The 27,787-nt window shown below is 38.2% G+C and overlaps 1 protein-coding gene across 1 annotated transcript in view; it reads left to right on the top strand.

Moving 5' to 3' along the window:
* Positions 1–650: 650 nt before the first annotated feature.
* The window catches only part of KDSR (3-ketodihydrosphingosine reductase), a 42,008-nt gene continuing 14,871 nt past the window's right edge, over positions 651–27,787 (top strand). The window contains exons 1-7 of the mRNA XM_042461654.1: positions 651–919; positions 11,758–11,847; positions 14,513–14,569; positions 16,405–16,470; positions 16,616–16,711; positions 18,486–18,677; positions 19,688–19,771. Of these exons, the coding sequence (XP_042317588.1) occupies positions 791–919; positions 11,758–11,847; positions 14,513–14,569; positions 16,405–16,470; positions 16,616–16,711; positions 18,486–18,677; positions 19,688–19,771 (714 nt within the window). The 5' untranslated portion in view covers positions 651–790. The remainder of the gene's footprint in view (positions 920–11,757; positions 11,848–14,512; positions 14,570–16,404; positions 16,471–16,615; positions 16,712–18,485; positions 18,678–19,687; positions 19,772–27,787) is intronic.

The following is a 27,787-nucleotide window of genomic DNA, read 5'->3' as shown; positions in this document are numbered from 1 at the left end:
AGGATATAAATAAAATTTATTAGTAGTATTATTAGTATTAGTATTATTTGTGTATTGGATTTATTATTGTATTATTATTTGTATCGTTGTATTACTGTATTGTATTTTACTGCAACTGTAAGGCACCTCAATCTCATGGGAAGAGGTGGGATATAATAATAATAATAATAATAATAATAATAATAATAATAATAATAAATAATTTGTGTATTGGATTTATTATTGTATTATTGTATTTTATTGTGTTTGTAAGCCGCCTCGATCCTACGGGAAGAGGCGGGATATAAATAGAAATGTATCATTATTATAACATTAAGGGGCTTTAAGGGAGCGCCCTCGACGAATAAGGGGCTGTGGTTGGCTTATAGGCAAAGGAAACCCCTTTTGCCACTGTTCCCTCAGACAACAAGAGCGGGAAACTCAGAGAGAAAGATTGAATCCCAAACAACGGTTAATAACTGCGCCACCTCCGCGCGCGCGCCCTAACCGCCCCTCAGCCGCCAATCAACCAACCGCTGCGACAAGACGTCACCGATCTGCTTTCCTATTCGCCCTTTCCAAACGCAGAGGACCAATCACGTCTCTCGCTCGGCCGCGGCTAGCCAATGGCGTTACAGAGCCGGCTCCTTTCCCCGCCCCCGCGCTGTCTTTCGCTCTGCTGCCAAGGGAGAGCAAGGATGCGCCTTGCGAAGGGTTGACCTAGTAGTCAGTCGAGACAGGACGCCGAGGAGAGCGGACGTGCCTCCTTCTCTCTCTCGCTTTTCTCTCGCTTCCGTCGCCGCTCGCTGAGATGCCAGGGGCGGTGCTGCTGGTAGTGGCCACCGGGGCCGCCCTCATCGTGGCCTTCCTGCTCCTCCTCTGCATCGTGGCGCCGCTCAGCACCCCCAAGCCCCTCGCCTTGTCCGGCGCCCACGTCGTGGTGAGGTTATGGCGGGTTTGGGCTAGGCTTTTGAGTGCCAGGGTCCCACGCAGTGGCATTCTGCGAACGGTAGTTTGTTGTGGCACCAGAGATATTTTGGACTACAGCTCCCAGAAGCCCTCAGCCATGTTGGCCAATGGCATGGGATTCTGGGAGATGGAGTCCAAAATTAAAGAGCACAGTTTGGGGGCCACTGGCTAAGCACCTTTGAGACGGACTGAAAGAAAGGAAATTTGGCAGCATGAGCTTTCCTAGGCTTCAGCCTCCTTCCTCTTCAGTCAAAAGCATCTGAGGAGGGAGGCTAGGAAAGCTCATGCTGTCAGCTTCCTTCTTCTCGAGGTGGTCCAGTAACTGTGCCCTTTAAGAGATGTTTTGGACTTCAGCTCCCAGAAGCCTTTAGCCATCTTAGCCAATAGTTTGGGATTCTGGGAGATGAAGTCCAACAATCCCTTGAAGAGCACAGTTTTGGGGACCACTGCAATTTGTAAGGTTTTTAGAGAGAAGTGTGATGGTTTGGGCGTTGGACTGCGACTCTGGAGACCAGGGTTCGGTTCCCCACTCAGCCATGAAACCCACCAGGTGGCCTTGGGGAAGTCACACTCTCTCAGCCTCAGAAGATGGCAATGGCCATGGCAAGCCACCTCTGAAGGAATCAAGGAAACCCCATGATAGGTTGGCCTGGGAGTCAGCATGAATCAGAAATGGCTTGAAGGCGCACGACAACAACAGTAACAAGGTCTTTAGCCTTCTCTGCCAAACTGCAAATCCCAGGATTGTGTAGGATGGAGCCTAGGCAGTTAGGCTGGTGTCTGTTGGTGTTATTTCTACATTGTAGAGGCACAAGTGGAGTCAGACTGCTTCCCCTCTTCAGTGCAGCTGCATCCTTGGCTGTCTTCCTTCGCTAGCTATTAGTGCATCAATAAACTGGGGAAAGATTTGGTGTAGAGAAGGGGGAAATCCAAACTTGGAGTGTTTTGTGTTTCTTGTAAGGGATAATTGGAATGGGCTAAAGGAGAGGATTTTAGAAAGGTGTTCTTTTCTCATTTAACCTTCTTCTGAATGTTGTTTCTTATGGTTCCCCTTCTACATGTTCCTATTTCTGAGATAGAAGAGAGCTAAAATACTGATAAGCTGCTTAGTAAGTTCTTTTCTAATAGGAAGGTGCACATTCTGAAACAAGAAGTCATAAAACCCAAAGATTTAACAGCACAGTTTGCTCAACAGCTTTGACTGGGGTTCCCTTCAGGAATCCTTCAAGAAGAGCTGTGCTTAGTTATCATCAGCTGCTCGTAATGGGACAGAAATATGTAGAAGGATGTGCTAATGAGATAAGCGGTGATGCGGGTTTTCTAGAAAAAGTGGAAAGCTTTCCAGTGCTCTAAGTCATGTTATCTGGCTTGGCTTGCTTCAACTAAACATTCGGACACATTCAAAACCTTATGTGGCAATTCTTTGATTTGAATATTTCTAATTGTGTAAAGAGAGTAATGTGTACTGCCCTTTTGTTTAACCATGAAAGACTACTTTGGTTGTTTATTTATATTTAGAACATGTACCCAAAGAGAAAAAAGCCAGCTCAATGTAGTGTTTGAGTACTTGACTACAACTTGGGAGACCAGTGTTCAAATCGCTGCTCAGCTGTGGAAACCCACTGGGGGACCTTGGGCAAGTCCTCTCAGCCTCAGGAAGGGATGGGTAAACCCTTCTCTGGACAAATCTTGCCATGGCCTTAGGGTTTGTCTAAGTCAGAAATGACTGGAAGATACACAACAACTCAAAGATATATATAGCATATCTCAACAGTTTAACTTTCTTTTGCTGAGATTATCAGTTCCATTTCAAGATGAGAACAATCTGACCCAGTAGAACTGGTTTAATGTTCAATTTCACTAAAGAATGGATGTGAGTGTCCAGACACAACCAGAAACCGATCATATTGTTCACAGGAAAAGGTTATCATACACTACTTTCAGATCTCCCATGGGCAGCTGAGTACAGTCGACCTGCTCCATACATGGGCTTCCCACACGCGGGCTTGAGGTCACGCATATGGGAGGCCCCATTCAGATGAATGGTGGGTGCCTGTGGCGCATGCACTGCGCCACACGGGAGTGCATGCCATGCACAGGAGCGTGCCCCGTTAATCTAACTGGGACTTGAGCATGCACAGAATTTGCTTTGCAGAGCAGGTCCAGAACGGATCCCCCTCATAAAGCAAGAGTCCACTGTGCTAGAGTTTCTCAGTGCTTAGAAGAGTAAACTTACAGACGTTCATATACATTTGGCCCATCTAACATGATAGATTGCAATGCAATAAGCCAGGCTAGTAATGGATAAATGTAGAGCTAGATAGCCGTGATGTGGAAAATTTCCATGGAAAAAATGTAGCATCAGTTGTATGTATAACTTACAGATCTGTCAGTGTGTCTCCCCACTGTTAAAAGACAGATGCAGCATGTTGTCCTCCTGGCATTTTGGACTACAGCTGGGCAGACTTCCAATTTTTAACCCTTGGTTTTTTTTATCTAAAATATATGAAGAGCATTAATTTGCCTACCCCTGGAATAGAGAGTTTATAATATGTAGGAGACGTGTATTCAAGCCAGTTTACCATGGCACTTGCCATGATCTTATTGTACGCTTGTTCAAGTATGCAACTCTACGTTTTTATTTTCTCCCTTTCCAGTTAAATGGGGCCCAAGGGAGTTTTTATGGGGAATACCTGCTTGGTAGAGTTTCATCATATGTTTAAAAGCCTATGTGATGTAGTGACTCTGGATAGAGTCACATACACATAAAAATATGTTTGATGTGTTTTTTCTTCCCATCCTCCCATTTTTGAGGAGGAGCATTTGCATTAATCATACTTCCATTTGGATAAATGATATTATACTTTGGGTGGGAAGAGTTGTATACCAGCTCCTCCAGTGTGTAGAGATTCTAGCTGTTGAAGTAAGTGCATGCTCTAATGCAAATTTAAGCTTTTTGCCTCAATTCTCCAACTGCTTCAAATCAAAGGGAATTATTTCTAATTATTTGGTCATTTGAGATAGCCGTTGATGAGGAAGTAAACCATTCAATATTCATATTAATTATAAGTTGGGACAGAGAACAAACATAGCAATAATACATGAATAAGGTAGATCTTTCCCTCAGAAGGATTCATAGCCTACGTTACTTATGCCTCCTGTCCTGTTCTTTTGTTGATGTTTCTTCTTACTCTCTTTAATAAAGATTATTCCATTGTGTCCATTGTAATGGGCTAAATTTATCCCTAAAACTATTTAATCTTCCTACATATGCACTAGTAACATGCGCACCATAATTGTCAAAGTAGATGTAATGGAAACTAACTGGAATGTCTTCTTTAAATAAGGATGGCCTCATTACAAACATAATTCTGCATCAGAGTGCAGTTGAGCCCCTGACTGCATTTTTTCCTACAGTTCAAGGTAGTGGCTCACTATTTGACCCATTGTTCCACTAAAATAGGAATACATATGATAGCAGTGTTGAAAACTCATGGTTTAGGACAGCATTCCCTGGCATGGTGCCTTCCAATTGTGTCAGTTGGTGATGGTTGGAGTTGTAGCCTAACCAGCTGAAGAGCTCCAGGTTAGGGAAGGCTAGGGTCCTAAGGTTTCTAAAGCAGTATACCACTTCACCATATCCAGGGAGAAAACTACAACAGAAGTGTGTGTATCTGATTCTAACAATGTTTTTCAGGTATCTCACTTTGTGCCAGATCATTTGTTTTTCTAACGATAATAAAGGAACTGGTAGAAGCAAAGAAGCAACTCACAGTTCTGTTTGGTCACTTGATAGCTATTCAGTGTACACTCGTTCCTCTCGATTCGTGGAAGATCTGTTCTGGAACACACCCTGAGAATCGGAAATATTGCGGATATTCAGGCCCCATTGGCTATAATGGTGTCACACTCCCCCGCACGCCATTTTGTCCCTCCTTACTTGCAGTCCGTGAAGGACCAAAACCGTGGATTCTAAGTCTGTGAACAAGGAGGGACAAGTCTTATTTTCTTTCTATTCACTGCCTGCTGGAGTCTTTTAAACCTTGAAATACTTCATGCTGAAAGCCCTTACATTTAGGAATCTTGAAAGCAGAGTCTTTCCATGGAGTGGAATTTACTTAAATTTATCTGTAGTTTAAAATACAGATCAGACTGATCTTAAAACATTTTGTCACATTCCCATACACATACCAAATAGTAATTTTGCACCTTCAGTATCAAGGTCCTGCATTCCTGTTTTTTCTAGACCCAGGTTTTCTGTTTAGGAGTGAATGCATGTATTCTTTCAACCATTAACCTGTTATGGTTAAGAAATTGGTACTTTTCTTTTTGAACTTCTACTTTTCACTTGTCCATCCCTGATAGCAATTTCAGGCTCAGAAGGACTAATACCTGTAGCTCATCCAGTGCTGTTTCCTTGCAAAACGAGTGTTGTGGCAATATAATCTATCTATCTATATATATATACGAAAGGTTAGAGGGGATGAAGCCTATTTAAAAAGAATCAACATAGGCAGAGACTCTAGCACTTGGCACAAAATTGTAAACGAATGCCGTTGCAGCTGCTAGCTCTTCAATGTAATGGTGATTCTGTGACATCCTCACATGCTGAATAGCTGGCAGTATTTTAAATTTCTTAAAAAGTGTTTTGATGTCACGATACATTAATGCTATGAATTTCTAAGGTCAGAGAATACGTACAAGGAGCTTTGACATTTCAGAATGGAAAATCCCAAATGTATTTGATTGTTGAGTTGTTCATGTTTGATACCTTTGAAGTTTTACTGGCCCTGTAGAAGCCTAGTGCATGGAAGGATTATCACATTGTATTGGGAGTTAAAATATTTTATTGGTCCTGGTTATACTATAGGCTGAAGGGGAGGGAAGCTAAAATGTGCGGATCCCATGAAAGTTGGTTAAACAAACAAATTGCATAGTTAATATTTCAAAATAGCAAGTGTGATATTTATTACCTACATAGTTTAAATCCTAGAGCTGACTTCAGTCTGACCTTTACTAGGGCAAACCTTAATTCTGTAGTCTCTGGCATGACAATAATCTTAGCAGTTATGTCATCACTGAGGTAAACATATTGAGATGAGAAGTGCTATGAATACTTGAAGCATGTTGTGTTGATCATAAATATTATTGTTAGCTACTTTTGAATAATACCTTACAGAGGCTTCCGTGTGACACTTGAATTGTCCATATTGTTTAGTGTCATTAAATAAGAAATGCAATTATCTTTGTTTGTGTTTCTAGGTAATTGTTACTTATATCTGTTTTGGACATAACAGATATGACTCACCAGAAAGTAATTATACAAGTATTTGTAATTGTTCTGCTGTTTTTAAACCTATTGCATCACACTCCCCCCTACTCTCTTCAAAATTTCAGAATTTTTAAGGAGCCAAGACATAAAAGAAAATTATTATAAAATGATATACAGATGGCATCTTTCTCTGGATAAGCTGTGTAAGATTTATGGCAAGGGACAAAATTTTTGTTGGAAAAAGGAACTTTTTTTCACTTATGGAGGGAATGTCCCCAAGCTAAGACATTTTGGAATATGATTCATAATGGTATTAAAGAAATATTAGGTGTAGATTTAAAACTCCGTCCATCCGGAAATATTATTATTGAATATGATAGGAGGAGGAGAGAGAAAAAAGGTATGGTAACTTGATTTTTTATATGCTGGCAGCTGCCAGACTGGTTTATACCAGGAATTGGAAATTAAAGAAAGAAATCCAAATAGGTGAATGGATAATTAAATTATTAGAAATGATGGGAAATGACATAATTTCAAAATGTATATCAGAAAATATAAATAAATGCCAAGAATCAAAGGACAAGGAAACTGTAGATACAAAAGAATGGGAAAAAAGGTATGACTTTATTAAGGGGAAATGGCCAAACATATAAATTAATAATCAGAAAGTACTAAAAGAAGAAGAAGAAGACCTGATTGGTTAAATAACCAAGAAACAGTAGCAGTTAATAAATGGAAAACTACATTGGAAAAAAAAAGATGGGAAACAGAGGAAGGAAGGAAGGACAACTATTAAAGAAATATTAGATCTGATGTTGAATATGATAAGCAGAAGAAATAAATAAATGAAACGGGGAAGATTATGACTGAAGGAAATCATGTTTATTTATATGTGGAAGACTGGAAGATTAAAAATGAATATATGAATTGTATTTTATGTATGTTTTTAAGATGTTTGTTTTGTAATATGTATGTGTAATAAAATAAAATTTTTACTTCTCTATAAGAGATGTTAAGAGTAACAGCAGAATCTCCCAAGTATGGCATTTTGTCTTTAAAGCTGAGAAGACATACTGTTCGTTCCTTCTGTAGTCAGCAAGGTTTTTCAGTATGCATTCAGGCTAGGCTCTCAAGGAACAACTTGAGTCATGCAGGTAGAAATTTTTGTGTTGTGTTGTGCATCAAATCTTTTTAATGATTTATATCATTCTTCAAATATGCTGTGCCAGAATTGCTCTACTGCTGAATTTCTGGTATTTGGAAGAATGTTCCCCTTTTGTTATATTGTGCTATAAAATTATAACAGTATGGATAATTATTTGTTTTAAACATATATATTTTGCCAAAATTGGGGGGCTTCCAAGGCAACTGAAAATAAAAGAGTAAATACTTAGCAAATCTAATAAGATTCTTTTAAAAGGCAGATTGGCTTATGTAGACTCTGGGAAGACAGTGATATAGAATGTAAAGTCCCCAGGCCTGAGATACTTTAATACTACCTATGAATAGTTTGTTTTTAAAACTGAAACTGATTTGAATGTTTCATGCTGCTTCATGTTTGGGGAATCCATTGTTTCTTTCACATCACTTCCAAAATTCAACTAATTCGTCCAGTGGTCCAGGCATAATACTTTCAGGTTCTGATTCAAAGTTGAGTATAAAATGTTTAAAAGTTTATGAGACATTTGGTGGCCTGGTTTTGTGTTCGCTTTTCTCCTCTATGAGACAGTTACAGAAGGTGGATCTGCAGTAGGCTGCCTTTATTCAGAATAACAGTTACAGTGGGCCCTCTCCTTACACGGAGGATCCGTTCCGGATCCTCCCGCATAAGGGAAAATCTGCCTATGCTCAAGCCCCATAGGAAATAATGGGGCGTGTGCATGTGGCAGTGCGGCATGCGTGCCACAAGGGCGCTCGCACGCCATTGTTCTCCCCATGCGGCTTCCACATAAGCTGGAAGCTGCGTAAAATGCATCCGCTTATGGCACAGGCACACTGTATATGTTTTAGTAAAAGAGATCTCAAGATAATAAAAATAAATTAAAACTGTATTGTTTGATGCACCCAGTGGCACTAATGTACTAGAGACTTTAAAAAAACATTACAGCACTGAGATGTGCAATATTACACATACTAGCCCCAGTGTTTGTATTTGTTTTTGCAAATATGCTTGACTAGCTTGGAGTTAAATGAGATAGCATGCTTATAAGTATATAACACTTAAGTGCACTTTCGTAGTAAGATGCCTGATCAGAAAGAGGGTGTGTAACAAGTTTTTATTTCCACATATGATGACAACTCTGGTTGTCTGCTTACCTTTGGAATATTTGTTGTTGTTGTTAATTGCCTTTGAGGCGATTTCGACCCATGGCGACCTTATGGATGAGACATCTCCAGCCCCCCCTGTCCTCTACTGCTCTGCCCAGCTCCTACAAACTCATATACTGTACATGGTAATTAAGCCCAATTATCTATCATGTGGCCTTTCTCTCTTTCCACTTTCCTCCACATTTCCTAACATTATTGTCTTTTTTGATGATTCATTCCTTCTCATGATGTGTCCAAAGTATAACAGTCTAAGTCTTGTCATCTTGGCTTCTGGGGATATTTCTGGCTTGATCTGCTCTAGTTTGTCCTTTTGGCAGTCCATGGGATCCTCAGCACTCTTCTCCAGCACCACTTCTCAAATGAGCCAATTTTCGTCTATATTCTTTCTTGACTGTCCAGCTCTCACATCCATACATGGTGACAGGGAATACAATGGCCTGTATGATTCTCACTTTTGTGCTCAGTTGTATGTCTTTGCATTTTAGGATTTTTTCTAGTTCTTTCATAGCTGCCCCCCCCCCCCCTTCTTAATCTTCTTATGATTTCCTGGCTGCAGCCCCCGTTCCAATCAATCTTTGATCCCAGATATGAGAAATCTTTTACTATTTAAATTTCCTCATTGTCTACTTTGAATGTGTGTACGTTCTCTGTGGTCATTTTTTTTAATGTTCAACAATAAACCTGCCTTTGCACTTTCTTCTTTGATCTTCCTTATTAGTTGTTCCAGATCTGTGAGGTTCTCTGCTAGTATTATGGTGTCATCAGCATATCTCAGATGGTTGATATTTCTTCCTCCTATTTTCACTCCTCCTTCCATGTTCGAGCCTGCTTTCCTTACAATATGTTCTGCATATATGTTGAATAGGTATGGTGATAGGATGCAGCCTTGTCTGACTCCTTTGCCAATTGGGAACCATTCTGTTTCTCCTTCTTCTGTCCTGACTGTAGCCTCTTGTCCTGACTACAGATTCCTCATCAAGATTATCAGATGTGTTGGCACTCCCATATCTTTAAGGGCGTTCCATAGCCTTTCATGATTTATGCAGTCAAAGGCTTTGCTATAATCTATAAAACACATGCTGATTTTCTTTTGGAACTCCCTACTACGCTCCATTAGTCATTGTGTATTTGCAATGTGATCGCTGGTGCCTCTTCCTTTCCTGAACCCTGCTTGGACCTCTAGGATTTCTCTCTCCATGTATGGTTGGTGTCTATGGTGCACAATTTTGAGTATGATTTTGCTTGCATGAGAGATCAGTGCTATGGTTCTATAGTTGCTGCAGTCTCTTGTGTCTCATTTTTTGTGGATGGGGATGCATATTGATCACTTCCAATCAGTTGGTCATCATTTTGTTTTCCATCTCTGTTGACATATGTTGGTTAGCACTAGAGTTGACTCTGTCAATGTGGATTGCAACAGTTCTGTTGGAATATCATCTGTTCCTGGAGTCTTGTTTTTTGGCATTTCCTTTATTGCTGCTTCCACCTCAGTTTTTAAAATTTGGGGTTCATCTTTATATGGCTCTTCATTCCATGTGTCCTCCATGTTGTCATCTCTTTTATATAACTCTTCTGTGTATTGCATCCATCGGAATATGGATAAATATGTATATTGAAATATGCTTATTTACAATAGATAGATATTTGTATTTCAGGTATACTTGATTACTTTGAACTGAAAAGAAATTATTTACATAATTCTTCTTTTTGTGACTAAAATGTAATTTGCCAGATTTATGGAACTCTTGGAGAGGGCAGTCACACACCATTTAGCACTTTAGATTAGCTATAAATTATCTTACTTTTGGAATTTTTCTTCCTGGCTGTATTGATTGAAAAACAGTAAGGCACCATTCTTGTAAATTGGTTTTTAAAACAGTTAAAACTGATTGGTGCTCAACTAGAGGATTTATAAAATACTAATAAGATACATGCTTCAGAACCTTGCACCGTGCAGTTTACATGTCTCTAGCATTACAAAATTATGTTCATTTACTTATAAAGGGTCCATTATGAACTCCTTGAACTTTTTTGCTCCCCTCATGCACATTTAAAACCATTTAAGAAAGTAGCTTTCTTTGAAACCAAGTGTAGGATCAAAAGAACTATTAACATTTTCTTCCATAAGCATGTTTTTAGATGCTCACAGGAGCTTTTGTCCTCTTGACGTGAACAAAAACCATCCTAACCTGCAGTCAGATGTGTGTGCATGCACACATAAAGTCCCACTTATGTTTTAACAGATTCTAGATTAGAGGACAATTTCAAAAGTAATCTGTCATGTTGGTTACTTCTTCAGAGAGACGTGAGCCAAAGTAACTTTCCAAAAGCTAGACTTCATCATAACAGAGGATATATGTCTTTTCTTCAAGAAACAGAAGTAGGTTTCCACATTGACCTGTTGGCGAAGCCATAAATCTTAATTTGCAATAATAAATACTGCATGCAACCTGTTCTTTCAGGTTTATAAAGCTTACCATAAAGCCAAATACAATATTTGCATCCCACCTTCACCTATATTCAAACTTAGAAAAAGTATATAGAGAGATCGTGTAGCACCTTTGAGACTAACTGAAAGAAATAAACTGGCAGCATGAGCTTTGTGTATGTGTGTGTGTGTGTGTGTGTGTATACAGGAGGGACATAGAGTTTTATAAATTTATGCAATTTTGCATTATGGCACACATTGAAAGTAATTCACAACACTTCTGGTTTCATTTTCAGAAAATGAATTTCTAATATGTTTTATATTAACTGAAAAATCAAAGAAATTCCTCACAGTTCAGGACCTTGTAGCTCCATTTGTAACAAAAAATGTAAAAAAATAAAGGGAATTCAGTTGGTAACTATTGTCTGAGTGAACTGTGCTTTTAATATACTGAACATGTTAACTTTAATGCCAAACTAGATTGTATAATTCATTGTGCATATACTACATCTTATGTTCTAAAGTAACAAAGTTCTTTTCAATTTGTAAAGAATTCTAATGTTATCCCCCCCCCCCCCCGATTTTTGGAAAATGTTTTTTTTTAGGGGGTGGGGGGAAGGTGCGTGCTGTCAAAATTTCTAGAAATTTTACATTGCTAATCATGGGAAAATGTTTGTGTGAGCTGGTCCCGAATTTGACTATTCTGACTAATAAAAGATTTATATTGCCATATAATTAGCTTTACAGACTTAATTGAAATACTGTTTTCTTTTCTTAAAAGGTAACCGGAGGCTCCAGTGGCATTGGAAAAAGCATTGCTATTGAATGTTTTAAACAAGGTGCTTTTATAACATTAATTGCAAGAAATGAGGTAAATTTCTCATTTATTTAACAATTGTGTTGTGCTTGAAGAGAGTTTTTTTGCAATAATTATAAGTAAAAAATACTACTTACCTATATAGTTATAATCTTTAACTTTAGTGTACTAGTGAGCTGTGGCTAGAACCTACTGAAAGCAATGGAGATTAAATGAGTGATTAATCACTTTAACTGATTAATCACTTAAATGAGTGATTAATCACTTTTCATCGCATCACCTCAGGGCTACCTCAGCAATTCTTTCTTCATCCGTGCTTCAGTCTATAAACAGTTTTACTCCTGCCGTCATGTAGTAAAGGTGTAATTCATGTTTACTGTCCAGTTCTTTATTCATAATGCCCAACGGAAACATTTCTCATGGCATTACAAAATCCACCTTTAATATTTTGGATTAACACATACAGTAAATCTTGGACCAGGAACTTTTTGCCTTCTTACAAGTCCACCACAGATGAAAAAGGGAGCCCTCTTATCTTCTAGCATCCCACTTTCAACATTTAACAATAAGTCTGGTCCTAGGGTAATTTGTCTGCGTGTAACAATGACGGCTGCACAGAATCAAGCCATGATCTCAGTTGTTTGAGAGTCTACATCCTCAAGCAGTAATGTCAAGTAATGATCAGCTGCTCTTCCTGGGAATTTTTGTAAAATTGGGTAAACTAAAGAGGAGTGCACACCTTCGTAGAATGGGCAGTACAATATGATGTGCACAAGTGAGTCAACTGAAGTCTCAGAACATAACCATGTCTGATTCTTATAAGGGAGCTTCATATATTTTCCTTCCAAAACAGCAGAAGGGAGGACATTAAAACGGACTGCAGTGATGGCTGCCCAAGTTTGGGTGCTGTTAGCTTAGCCAAAAAGGTTGGCCTAGCAAAAGTCACTTCCAAACTTCCTAAAACTAGGATATTCCTAAATTTATCCATGTAGTTCTGTAATTCTATATCCCAGGTAGACTGCATAAAGACTGATTTTGCCCTTTCATAGCCCATTTGTACTAGGGTTATCTGAGAAAATCCACACATACATAAGATGCTGTTTATCATCAATTTCCAGGAGGAGGAGTAATTGTCTGATAAAACCAATGGAGCCAACCCACATGGAATAAATATAAATTTAAGCCAGAAGTTAATTATCAGAATCCAAGCTCATGCTTTGATGGTAGTCAGGCGTGCCTCAAGGCGCATTGCTACATCTAAAACACAACATGGCCCTGAAAATATACTTCTCAGAAATTTTGTCTAATATCTCAGACTTATTGTAAGTACAGTTTTGGGCTCCATATCGTAAGACTGAAATGACTTTGGCTTCAAAAACTTGTATGGTTGCAAGTATGTATTATCCTCCTGGTGTAGAAAAAGCTCTGCAGAGCTATCATATTCTTATGTGCACTTTTGATTGCCAGTTCTGCCTGGAGTTTCCATGCTCTTGATGCCTGAAAGACTACTCTTAGATATTTAAAGCTATTTCCCTGCTCGATTGTTACACCATTTATTTGTCATTTATGACTAGTTTTTTTTCTTCAAAAATACCTTTTTTAAAAAAAAAAATAACAATAGTGCTTCACTATGGCACTATAGAACCAAATCAGGCTAAGTTTTTGACAACATATTTTGTGTCATATACATCATTTGTACAGGTTTCCTTTTAAATTACTACACAAAGTAAATTTTATATCTTTCAACCGAACCATATCTCATTTGTACATTATGCCCAAAATTTTGGGCCTATTGTCATATACAGGTTAACTTGTCTCTAGTTTCAATAGCCATTTATACACTTTTTAAAGGACATGTTCATCGTCAAAATAGAGTTCATTTTCTCAAATTACAACAGCCATTTTTTAAACCCATTCTTTCTTAAAGAAGGCTTCCTATGGTGAGGTGGCTAATGTTATCTTAGGGAAAAAATCACTGCTTATATTTATATGGAAGTCATAAAAGAGCCTTTCTCATACAGTGATGTTAAATTTCTGCATGATCTTTACCTTTATTATACCAAAGATTAACTTGCTACCCAAATCTCAAGTCATAACCTTCATGTTCAAGAGTTTTCATCTCTAAGCACCTGAAAATAATAATAATAATTATTATTATTTATTTATTTATTTATTTATTTATTTATTTTTCCCACCTCTCCGTGAAGATTACGGCAGATTTACAGCAAAAAAAATTCAACAATACAAAATGCAAATACAATGTTATCTAAAAATAAAAATAGTAAAACGGTCAGCAATACTGCTACCAATCATTAAAATATCCAAATTGTCTTCTGTTCCCATGCTCTTAAATCGGAAGTGGAGGTGTTCTTTAGGATCATTCTTAGCAGATCAGATGGATAGGCCAGCCAGTAGAGATCTGTCTTAAGTGCCTTCCTAAAGGCTTCCAGTGTAGTAATAAGGTGGATCTCTTGGCAAGCTGTTCCATAGTTCAGGGGCTGCGGTTGTGAAAGCTTTAAGGGAAGTTGTAACTACAGTAGTCTGGTTTTCATGTATTCCAATAGTTCCTTCCCTGATATTCTAAGAGTGCGGGGCGGATTATAAGACACTATATGGTAATTTTAATTACTTTTTAAATGATTTAAAGGTAATATTAATTTTATTCATCTTAAGTTTCTTTTTGAGGAATGATTTACGAAATTGTGTTCTTCAATTCTAGAATCGACTATCAGAGGCAAAGAGAGAAATTGAGAAGTTCTCAGTTAATGATAAACAGGTAAGATTGCTTTTGCCACATTTGTAACAAAACTGATATGCCTTTTTGCAAATATTTTCACATTCAGAAGGCACAGTAGTATTTGAATTAATCTAGGTATGAAATAGAAAAAAGAAATGTTTGTGCGACTTCAGTTTATGGTAAATTGCATGAAATAATTTTATGGATAATCTGAAACTTCTTTGTTAAAGAATAATCCAGAACTCAGATTAACTATGGCAGCCAAATAATCATATCTTCACTTAGGATAGTTATACGCAAAATGGTTACTGAATGTTCCCCTAAATGTTTAATGACATATAATTACCAAAGTATTCTTAGCCATATGATGTATTGTTCTTGTTTTACTGCAGCATCTCAGTATACAGAAACCTACCAACTGTGTAGATGTGTGCATTGGTAGTACATAAAAATGTTGGTGAAACTGAATAGACATTCATAAAAAGGGGGGAAGGTGGGAATAAACTTGATATAAGACTATAGACAGATAAAAAGAAACAAATTGTCTTCTAGATATGAAGACTTCTGCATCTTCATATACTTCAGACAAAGTATAGCTAATTCTTGCAAGTATAGCCAAGGGAACATAGCCATTAATAATGTTATTTTAATATTGTTGTTAGTTGGTTATTCATTTAGCATTTCAGGATTAGGAACTGTTAAATGACACTAAAAAGACAGTGCTATCAAATATTTTGAGAGCTTCAGATTGGAGAGACATGTTTCAAGATGTCTATGGCTTTAAAGCTTAAAACCAATATTTTAACCAGCAGCAACAACAAAACCTGTAAGGAGCATGCAGGCAATTTCACCATGTTTTTGGCCTCTCTCGACTGTTTTAAGCCAAGAGGGCTTCTTTTTCCCCCTACCAGGAAGTAGAAAAAAACAACAGGGCAAAATTAGTTCTCATTGCCCCTGGGAGCACATGGTGAATCCTTTTAGTTTAGAAAAATGATTTTAAAAAAAAGACCCCAGGGAGGCCAGTGCATTCCACAACCCATGGCAGTTGCTCACCGCTTGTGTAGATACTTAATAATACAGGAGACAAAATACAGTACTATCAGACCAAGCTCTGTCAAATAGTTGATAAAGATACCATGGCTGATAGTTTCAGAAGCTTCCAAGAAGTCCAGAAAAGCTCATAGTATTTTCCCATCCAGAATCCAATTTAGGACATCTGCCAAGGTGATGAGAATAGTTTTTACCCCATATTTTAGTTGAAGCCAGTCTGAAATGAGTCCAGATAATCAGTGTCATTGCAATGTGTCCCAAATGGCAGTACAGTATTAGCCCTGTATCCAAGGTGGTTACATTCCATAGAGCCCCTATGGATATCTGAAGCCATAGATAATAGGGAAACCCCACTGTTTTCAATGAGACAAACACCTTCCAGCCCAGCATACCATAGAACCACACTGGAGGATCCAGAAATGCCTAGAGAGAGAACATTTTCAGATGTAGATAAGTGAAACCATGCATACTGAATTTTGCAAGCAGTGAGCTCAGACAGTGTTTGCAAGCATGACTGTAAATATTTTGCTCTTTTCTCACCTTTATGCTCATTCTTGTTTTGGAACTTGAGTTCATAGTAGCACTAAAGGAATCAGCTTCCAAAGTTTTTTTAATCTAGATAAAAGTAACAATGTACCCTTCTTTCACTGTAAGACCAAGAAAGCAAAGCTCTTGCAACGTGTGCATTGAGGTCAGGATGTCCTTACCTTTTCTGCAAAAATGTTAGCTAAAATGGTTGACGTAGTACTCACTGAATCAAAAAAAAAAAAAAAAAATAGTACTGTACAGTGTTCTAATACTTTCTTATTTTTTCCTTAATATAGGTTGTGCACTTTATTTCTGTTGATATTTCCAAAGACTCTGCGCATGTGGCAAAAATTCTAAAGCAAGTAAGGAAATTGCTAGCTTTTACATAACTCTTTGTTTTATATGGTACACTCTTACCACAGAAATGTTTTGGTGAAAGTAGGGTTCATATAATTTGTGGGCACCAGTTTTTTTTTATTGAACTCACTAAATAGTTTTTCTTTTCAGGCTCAAGAGAAGTTGGGTCCAGTTGACATGCTTGTAAACTGTGCTGGAACATCAGTTAATGGAAAATTTGAAGATCTTGATGCCAGTAGGTTTGAGGTATATTATTCCCAACTTTTTATGCCTGGATGTATTTGAAACATGAATACAGCAGCATCAGACAAATTTACATTTGTCTAATCAGAGAAACTAGAAGTTAGGTCTCAATGTCAAAAAGTATAATCCATTTTAACAGTAATTTCTGATACTGTACATTCGTATTATGTTGTAAGTTAAAAACAGCAGTGCAATACACACAGCTGAATGTTTTCTACCTATGCAATAACTATTCTTAATAGTTATTTCTCTTGTATTCATCTGTACTGCTTGCCAAGCACTATTCCTGTATAACTTCTATTCAGTAATACATGTGTGGGAATACCTCATAATCCTTATTGAAACTAAAGAAGGCTATACCAGTCTATGTATGCTATATTCTACTTAATGTCATTAGAATTTTAATTTAATCAAAATTTCCCAAATGGGCAACACTAGACTAAGATAGCAATTATCTGGAAAACATCCTGTACTGTGTATTTTAAAAGTCAAGCTGTGTTTGTATTTTATTTATTAGAGTACTTATACCCCACCCTTCAGCCCTAAAGGCTATCAGAGCAGATTACAATATAAAAAGACACAACACAAAAGGAGAAGGGAATAGTGGTGGGGAAGGGATCAGATCCAGCAGTTCTTCTCTCCCTCTGAGGCCTGGGCCAAGGCAGATAGACTGGAGGGAGGGCTCTTCTTAGTTCAGGCCAGGCCCGGTGGAGCTGGCAGGCCTCACTCTCCCTCTGATGACATAGATGGCAGAGGGAGGGCTCATCTGCTTACTTTAGGCTAGGCCCAATGGAGCTGGCAGGCCTCTGAGAACAATACACCACCTTCTCAGAAACATTTTGATAGTCTGCAGCTGGCCACAAATAAAAAAGGGTTACTTTGTGATGAAATTCTATACAAAGTTGTTACTAGACTTAACCATTCCTTAGAATGCCTGTAGTGATGATACATGTTCTAAAGTGAACATTGTAGACAATTTATATAGAGGTACCTGGCTGTACTGGCTGGGGAATTCTGGGGTTGTGGGTTGCTAGTTTTATGTTCGGTTCTGTTTTAAATAAATAAATAAACCTTTCCAAATTCTGAAACCGATCCCAAAACTTTGATAGTATTTTTCCAGAGTGAATATGTGTGAGTTGGACAGGGTCATTTCAATACTGGTGCTGCTTTAGAAGGTGAAACATTGCAGCTATGGGTTATTAATAGTCCACTATCCCTAATTAGTTCGGGATTCATAACTGAGGCAATGTTGTTGCAGGTCAGTTCTTTTATTTACTGTTTTTAACTGTGTGAGTAAATATAAGAACCTGACTTACACAGTCTGAAATCATTGGTCCAGCTAGCTCAGCATTTTTATGCTTGTTGGTAGTGGCTCTGCAGGGTTTTACCTTGGGACTTTCCCCTCTGCTACTTGGAAATACTGAAAAGTACAGCCTGTGTCACCCTACTAGCAGCAGTTCCACAAGGATTCAAACTAGTGCTCGCAGCAGAAAGGACCTGACTGCACACCACCCAAGAGGCTACCCACATGAATGCACTACAGCATATTGATGGGTGCAGCCCATATTTTGCAACATATAAGCATTTATAACATTTAGCCATTTACTCAATGTTTGGAGTAAGAGTATTGCACTCAACTGTATCTTCAGTGATGTGGCTTAATATCATTGAAGCTTCAAATGTGAACACCACACCTACTTAAATGTGTGCATGAATTATTGAGACATGATGAATGCTTATGAAATTCATTGACTCTGAATTATATGTTTATTGAAAGCAATTGATGGCTGTCAACTATCTGGGCAGTGTTTATCCAACTCATGCAGTAATCACCACCATGAAGGAACGAAGGATGGGAAGGGTTGTGTTTGTGTCATCCCAAGCTGGTCAAGTTGGGTTGTTTGGCTACTCAGCATATTCTGCAACAAAGTTTGCTCTTCGAGGATTAGCTGAAGCTTTGCAAATGGAGGTATTATTTGTTTCTCAATTGCATGTATTGTATTTTTTGAAAATGGTGTTAAATTTTGTGACATTTCTCTAATGTAAAATGTCTTTCTACATTTGGTCCAGTTGAAGGACAAAGTGTCTTCTGATTCTGAAAATGTTTTATTCTTATAAGCCAGAGCAAAAGGTAGTAAATATTGTCTTGTGTGATGTGAGAGCTGCACAGTGAAAAAAGCAGACAAAAAGAAAATTAATTCATTTGAAATGTGGTGCTGGATAAGAGTTCTGAGAATACCATGAACTGCCCAAAAGGCAAACAAATGGGTTCTGGAACAGATCAAGCCTGAATTCTCAGTGGAAGACAAGATGACAAAACTGAGACTGTTGTCCTTTGGCTGCGGCAATTGCTGTGGCAGAAAATTGGCCCCTAGACCTGTTGCAGTTACCTACTCCTGATCCAGATAATTTGCATAGCATTGATGTTGCCATTATATAGAGAAATGTAGGTTACTTTTGCTAGGATATAGGTGCATAAAATTGTAGTTTATCTCTTTGGCTTAAGAATTCTGTGAAATGAATACAGAAAAGGAAGAAAGCCATAGCTAGTTCAAACTATGGGCTGCATTCCATCCTGTTGCCAGGCATGGACTAAACTATTTTACATGTCATAGTAAGAAGTAAAATGTTCTGTAGGAGAGATTCTTATGGTTCAAAAGCCATGTGAGTATACTATTTCAGTATTGTTCCATTTGATGGGGACATTTGTATGCTGCATCAAAATGAGACATAATATCACACATGACATATTGAGCAATCTGTTTTTGAACACAGTATGTCTCATCATTCATCTGGGCAGCTAGTAAGTAATAAAAGTAATAAAATTTATTCGGACTTTGACCAGTATACTGGGCAGCTAGTACACTAATATACCTGTGCATGCATGCCAATATTTTACACTTTTCTCCACTTAGTAAACTGGTCTTGGAAAAACTCAATATATTTAAATGTACTAAATATTTTTCTCTACAAAAACAGGTAAAGCCCTATAATATCTACATAACAGTTGCCTATCCTCCAGATACAGACACACCTGGCTATGCAGAAGAAAGTCAGACCAAGGTAACTTTTTCATCTTAAATCAAATATTCTGTTGAGAGATCTGTTTCTTTGCTCAGAATATCTTTGATTTTTACTCATGAGTCAGAGTGAAGATATTATGTCTTCATGCAAAACTTGACAAATAAGATAAAATGAAAATTTATAGAGTGTTTTGGCTGATTAGGCATCTGAACTTTGGTCTCTTGTCTGTTAATCCAATTGTTCGAATAAACAATATTATTTATATTGTTATGCTTTTAAATGGCAATTTAGTGGAGGTAAGTGTGGGTGGTTGGAACAGAACTGCAGAGTCTTTATTTTGAAGAATGATTTGCTCAAGTGCAAACTGATTTTACTTTGATAACATATTGCACAAAACTGTCTAGTCCTTGTAGAACTAATCGGTAATGCACTACCTTGAGCATACCTGATACCTGGTTTTTATTGCTCATTTAACACTCCTGCAATAATAAAAGTTGCAAAATGCCTTCTATTGAGATCTTCAAACAGGTTGGTTTTTTGTTGCTCCTTGAGTACTTAAGGAATAAAGACAGCCAGCAGTGTAGTGGTTTGAGTGTCTTTGGCAGCCACGGTTTGAATCCCTGCTCAGCCATGGAAACCCATTGGGTGACTTTCAGCCTCAGAGGAAGGCAAAGGCAAACTCTCTGAACAAATCTTGACAAGAAAACCCTGTAATAGGTTCACCTTAGGGTTTCCACAAGTCAGAAATGACTCGAAGGCACACAGTGAACAAAACAAAATTAAGAAGTAAGTATGTAAGAGAAAGTTCAGTCCCCACTGTGGAATATCTCGTGCTCTATTTCTTCTGCCACTTGCACTTGCAAAGTTTCTGAAATTTTTGATGCCCTAGGATTAAAATAGTTTTTTTTTTCTTTTTCTTGTTTTCTTCTGGAGGAGAAAACCTGAAGTTTTCAGAAAAATTGAAAAAAATGTAATATTGGCATCCTTTCCAGATTGAAAGTCACTTTGTTACTTTAGAAATATAAAATTTATTGTGCATCATTTGGCACAATATTAATATGGTGCATCATTTGGATGAATAAAAACAAATTAAAACTGAATCCAGCCAGGACAGAGGTGTTTACTATCAAAGTCCTAATGTGGACTTGGAGGTGTGTCCGCTAGTTCTGGATGGGATTACACTCTCTTTGAAAGACTGTGTTTGCAGGTTGGGAGTGGTCCTGGATCTGTCTCTCTCTATGTCAGGTCAGATAGATGCAGGGGCCAGGAATGCTTGTTATTAGCTTTGACGGATGTGCTAGCCACACCCCTTCCTACAGTTGGAAGACTTAAAGATTGTAGTGCATCCACTGGTAACCTCAAGGTTGGATTTCTGAAATGTGCTGTACATTGGGTTACCTTTGTATGAAGTTGAGGAAGTTTCAGTTATTTCAAAATATGGCAGCCATATAGATCACAGGTACATCCAGCAGTGATATGAATTTTAAATTGATACATTTTAAAATTATGTCTGGATGATTTTAATGTAAAGTGGTTGTTTTAATGTTACATTTATTTGTTTGATGATTTTAATGTATATTAGTTGTTTTAATGTTGCATTTGTTTTTAACCTTATGTGTTTAAATTGTTTTATGTGTTTAATTATATGGTGTATTTTAATCTATGTTGTATTTCACCTCCAGCCTTGGGAAGAGGTAGATAAAACATCATCATCACCATCATCATTATTATGCATACAATTTTAAAAGTACAGGTTATTTTTGATCTGTAAAGGACTTTTAGGTTTGTGATTCCAGTAGGATCATGCATAAGCAATAAAGAGGGAAGATACTATCAACAGTAGCATAACAAAAACAAAACCATTCTTGGTATGGCAGGTGGAGCAACCCATCACATATGGGTATTATCCATGTGCCAATCCAACAAGGCAGAAGTCTAAATTATTTTTCCATTTTATCTGTTAGAACTCCCTCCTTCTCTGCCAGTTTTTATTTTTATGCCCTGCCAACCTGACGTGAGAAAGCGCTTCTCAGGTGAATTACAATAGTAGTTAGAAATAGGGAGGAGAAATGGAGAAAAGACTGAAGGAAGGTAAGAAAGGAAGAAGTTCTGACAGTAAACTAAGAATAGGAATGAAAGACAAGGTACCGGTTTAGTATGGCTAAAACCGGAGGTGGAAGGATGAAAAGAGAACATTTTAAAATGTAAAACCCAAATGACCACTGCCCAGTGAGTCTGTAGAGTACAATGCTGTCTGCCATTTTCATGCCGGTTCGACGAGCAACAGCCCCAACTATCATTTGCAGTGCTCAGGGAGAGAGGCTGTGGGTGGAGTTGAGATGCGACACATCGAACCACTGGCGTTGAAGTGTGTTGGAGGCAGGAGGCAGTGAAAGACAAACTGTTAAGAGCAGCAGCACATGAATTAATACACACAAACAGCGCCAAGGCAGACATGGAGAGAGAGTTTACTCAACATGCTCCAGATGGAATGGATATAAAACACAGGAATTTGCAGCTTCTTTACACACATTGTTTTCAGAATTGCCAAATGTGAGTGGGGGACAGCTAGAAATTAACATGCAGAGGCAGTCACCTATATATAGTAATGAGGAAGCAAGGGAGAAAATAGAAAAAATAAAGGAAATGCAGCAAGAAGCAGCAAGATATATGCAATGATGCCAGATTTCAAAGCCTTGATTAGAGAAGCAGTGAGCAAGGAAATAACTACTCTATTTGCAAATAATAATATGCATAAATTAATAAATGATATATAAAGGGAAATAAATAGGATTTATTCAAACATCAACTTAAATGAAAATTGAATTTCATAAATGAAATTAATGAATTAACATCAAAGCCTAATGAATTATAACAAACTAGAATTGTTTATAATCAAAACCAGTTGAGATGTAGTGATACACAGGAGAAGGATATACATGGAAATAGTCAGAAGCAAGAAGATGAGAATGACAGGGTAGATGATGGAAAACCAAGGAAGTGTACAAGAAAACAAAGACATATAGAAGAACCAGATATATAGGAAGAATGGGAACGAAGTAGTAGAGGAGCAAGATTATAAATCAGAATATAATTTCTCAGATGAGGAAGAGGAAAGGCAGACAGGCTGTTTCAAAGTGAAATATTCAAAAATTTGTTAAAGATGGTATTACAGATGTTAGGTTTGAGGAATGAAGTAAATAATAGCCAATCAAAAGACACAATGGATAAGGATGGTACAATAACTTCAGTAATAAGAAAACAGGTATCCTAAAGTGTGTCCAATGGAGGGTGACTAAAATGGTGAAGAGTCTAGAAACCATGCCCTATGAGAAATTACTTAGGGAGTTGGGGATGTTTAGCCTGGAGAGAGAAGGGTAAGAGGTGATATGATAGCCCTGTTTAAATATTTGAAGGGATGTCATATTGAGGAGGGAGCTTGTTTTCGGCTGCTCCAGAGAACAGGACCCGGATGCAAGCTACAGGATAAGAGATTCCACCCCAATATTAGGAGGAACTTCCTGACAGTAAGGGCTGTTCGACCATGGAACACACTCCCTCGACATGTGGTGGAGTTTCCTTTGGAGGTCTTTAAACAGAGGCTTGATGGCCATCTGTCGGGGATGCTTTGATTGAGAGTTCCTACATGGCAGGGGGTTGGACTGGATGGCCCTTGTGGTCTCTTCCAACTCTACGATTCTGTGATTCTATGAGGAAATACCTATGGCTGAGAAGTTTAAGGAATTAATTGAAACAGAATGGAGAACATCTTTAAATACTAAAAGGCATTTAGGGTATTGTCAGAAGCTATATTCTTTTGAGAAAACAGATATGGATCTTTTAAAGGTCCACTCATTATGGCCCAATAGCACCTTTGATTTCAGGTGCTATTGTTCCACGTGAAGGTGATGCAACTTTAAAAGACACGGACAAGAGATGAGCAAGAAAAGTGCACAAGGCTTTGGTGCCGGCAGTAAAAGCATCAGTAGCCACATCAGTGTTTTTTCAGGCTGCAGTGCTATGGATTCAGGATCTGGAAGAATCATAGGAGGTGAGTGTGAGCTTACCACATAAGGAATTGGACCAATTGAAGAGAGTTCTGCAGTATGTTGCAGATGCAAGTCACAACTCCACTGCATTTGCAGCCTGAAGCATTAATGCAGTTTCAGTAGACATTCATTGTTGTTGCATCATTGGGAAGCAGACGAAAGGTCTAGAAATAAATTGACATTCATTCCCTTTAAGGGAGAGCTGCTATTTGGTGAGGATACCTTGGATAAAGTTTTGATAGAAAATAAGGAGAAAAACCAGGATATGCCAACATTGCAAAAGAAACATTTGGGTAGATGCTTGTACAGGAGTGGATTTGACAGCTATAATTCCTTTCATGGAGGAAGAGGAATGGCTAGACAGACAAGAGTTCTGGAAGCAAAGACAGCAGTAGTACAAACAAAGGACAAGTTATGGGAAGCAGAACTTTCAGTTCAGGTAAGAGGTGGAGGTTCTTCCTCAAAAAGGGGAAGAACCCAGTATTGACTTGAGGACTCAACCAGTAGGGGGAAGATTGTTGCAGTTCAGGCAATTTATGGTCAGGCAGTTTATGGTTAGAGATCATGACAGACCAGTGGGTAAATCAGTAACATGAGATTACAAAATAATATTTGACAAAAAAAACGAACAGCAGATATCTTTGCTGTCTGGTAGCGAGAGATTTAGACAAGCGATAAATAGCAAGGAAGGAGATTCAGTACCTGTTGGACATAAGGGCAATAGAGGGGGTTCCAGTGGATCAGACGTTCTGGGCTTTATTCTCTTTACTGTGCCCAAAAGCAACAACACTTATTATCTGGTTTTGAATCTCAAGTACCTCAGTGTTTATTTAAGGTACGTGAGATTCATGATGAAGATGCTTCAAACTATTTATTTATTTATTTGCAGTATTTATACCCTGTTCTTCAGCCTTAAAGGCTCTCAGAGCAGCTTACAGATAGTTATTCAGACAGTTCCCTGCCCTCGGGTTTACAATCTAAAAAGAAAGGACAGTTTGAGGAAGAAGGATCTGATGGTTTCTGTAGATTTAAATGAAGTTGATCTCCATGTTCCCATGGCAAAGGCAGACAGAAGGTATCTCAGATTAGAGTACAGTACTATGTACATAATTATCAAATCAAAGCATTGCCTTTTGGCCTAGCATTGGCACCAAGAGTGTTCATGAAGGTGTTGATATCATTGATAGCATTCCTGAGACAGAAAAGGGTTCAGTTATATCCATGCCTAGATGATACAGTGCAGAAAGCAAAATCAAAGGAGGCAATGTTGACAGACCTAAAATTGACTGATGAAACTCTGGAACGTTATGGGTTCCTAATACATTACAAGAAAAGCCCATTAATACCAACCAAGAAATTAGTATATTTGGAAGCCTTGATAGATATCGAAAGGGGTCTTATAAGACTATTACGTGAAAGGAAAGGAAAGTTAGAGCAAGAGATAGCACATCTGATATCAGTGAAAATAGCAAATTTAATGATGCTGGCCAAATTAATGAGAATATTAGTATTGATGATACAAATTGTGCCATGGGGAAGGTTCCACTCCAGATCTTTGCAAAAACTGTTGCTTCTGTATTAGAAAGCTACTGGGAGAAAGCTGTACTGTCTAATCAGTACCATTTTGCTTGAAAAAAGGAGTTAAGGTGGTGGCTGCTAGACAGGAATCTGGATAAGGGGGTACCTTTGATGTTTCAGAATTGAATGCATATAACAACAGATGCAAGCTTAGAAGGACGTGGTGCTAACCACAAACATCTCTCAACACAAAGATGGTAGAGTATGAAAGATAAAGGACACAATATAGTGCAGACTCAATGTTTTTCTAAGGCCAGGTCATCCAGAAGAAATGAAATGGCATTCCTTAGATGTGAGGAGAGCTGTAAGAATTTATATCAAAAGAACAAGTCAGTTCACACATTTGGAAGCAATACTTGTCTCATTCAATCCCAGAACGTTATGTTATGTTATGTTACGTTATGTTATGATTTGGAAGGGAAGCCACAACCTAGGAATGTGTAGCTATGAGTTCAGCGTATGCTGTGCCAACACCTTTGCAAGATGTGTGTGATGCAGCAGAATGACGTGAACCCTCTACTTTAATTAAACATAAATTAGAGTAGTACAGATAAGCACAAGCTTCATTTGGAAGGAGAGTGTTGCAGGTAGTGGTTCCAAAGTAGCTGAGTATCTCACCCAATATTACCGGCTTGGATAGATCCTATACGCGGTGGATTGTTCCAGCTGCCATCCCGAGGATGAGAGGTGATACTTACTGTGAAGGGGGAGAAATCCACAGCCTTTATTATTGGGAAAGGAGTTAGAGAAGTGATGAAGAAGGAATACCGGACAGGGATATGACACTGAATGTAGGACAGTGGGAGGGGGAGCGAGGATAGTATGAAGACATAATCAAAACTCAGGAAAGGGGAAGGGGAAGTAGGATTAAGCAGGGCTAGATAAAGAAACTGATGGAGAAAGGGAATTCTAATGGATAAAATGGAAAAAGAATTTGGACTCCTGCCTTTTCGGGTTGGCATGCAGAGTAAAACCCATGCATGGTGGATTGCTCCCCCTGCCATTCCAGAACAAACAATCACAGTTAGTTCCATAAAAAGAATTGTGGAAAGGAAATGAAGACCAAGAATTGTGATGATCTGATACTATATGTTTTAGTGGGCACCTACCCTGGGGTTCGGAGGCCAGTTTCTCTCAGCCAGGCCACAACCTCCCTGACTGCATGCAGTAACACTTCCTGCAGTTATACCACATCCCAAATGCTGATGTAATGTCCCTGATGGTTACTGTTTTTGCCAAGAGGGCTATTGGGGAATGATTGCATGGGACAGAGGGTGCTAACGCATCTTTTTGCATGTTTTGGGGAATTTTGGTGAAGTTTCCAGACTAAATTGGCCAAAAATAATGCCAAAAAATAGATTAGGAAATTTAGGGGGGCCTGGAGTTACAAAGGTGGGCCCTGTGCTTTCTCCACCCCGTTATATGAGGTCTTATGTAAAAGCCTTCCAATTACATAGTTTTTAGAAATAATTTTGCATGAATAAATACATGAATACCTCTTTTTAAAACTTTAATTCATTATAAAAGAAAATATTCCATAATTAATTTTGGCCAATTTTGGAGGGGTGGGGATGGAGTTCCAGATTTTTTTTTCCTATTTTTTAAAAAATTAGATTTCCACATCTCTTCTATCACCATAAAACATGAACTCATTTCAGGTGTCAAAGAAAACGATATAGAGTTTGTGAAGAGATTTAATTAGATTTCCAGTTATAAAACAAAATCATACATGCATAATCTTATTTTCGATATACTTGTTAACAGACACAGGTTTGGTTTTTCCAGTCATGCGAACAACTCAAAAAGAAAGTTGTTTTGTACTATAACATGCATATATCCATACCCATATAATGTTGAAACTAGAAATAGCAAAGCTGTTGGTTTTGCAGAAATCTTAAACTTTTGCATTCCGATTGCTGAACACATTTTAGATTATTCTCATGCACATCTTACAGTATGTGCCACAATAATTGATGATGCCTTACTATACAAGTTTGGAAAGGACAATCTTTTATATATTGTGTGCACTTGTTGCAGTTTTATAAAATTTTGTTGTAGTCCCCAAACTGAATTTATTGTGTAGTACAATTAAACTGTATTGCGTTCCAGTATGAGACCACAAATAAGTGGGGTGGGAGTGGATAGAAAGGCTCATGAGTCCCAGGATTCACTGTAATAACCACTAGTGCTGCTTGTGTCCATGCAGGAGAAGGTAAGGCAAAGGTCAGCCTGTTGAAGTTTTCTACATTAGGGGTGGGAATTGGGCAGCCTTCCAGGTGGTAATTACTTCCAACTTCTGTTGTTGTTCACCATTGGCTATACCAGCTGGGGTTGCTGAGAGTTCTAGTCTGACATCCTCCAGAAGACTGCATGATTCCCACATCATCTGTACATTTATGTGCTGCAGTTGCAGTTAACTAGATTATTA

This window comes from Sceloporus undulatus, chromosome 4 (assembly GCF_019175285.1).
Source record: "Sceloporus undulatus isolate JIND9_A2432 ecotype Alabama chromosome 4, SceUnd_v1.1, whole genome shotgun sequence".
In the NCBI taxonomy this organism is placed as follows: Eukaryota; Metazoa; Chordata; class Lepidosauria; order Squamata; family Phrynosomatidae; genus Sceloporus; species Sceloporus undulatus.
This window is presented reverse-complemented; position numbering and strand designations above follow the sequence as displayed.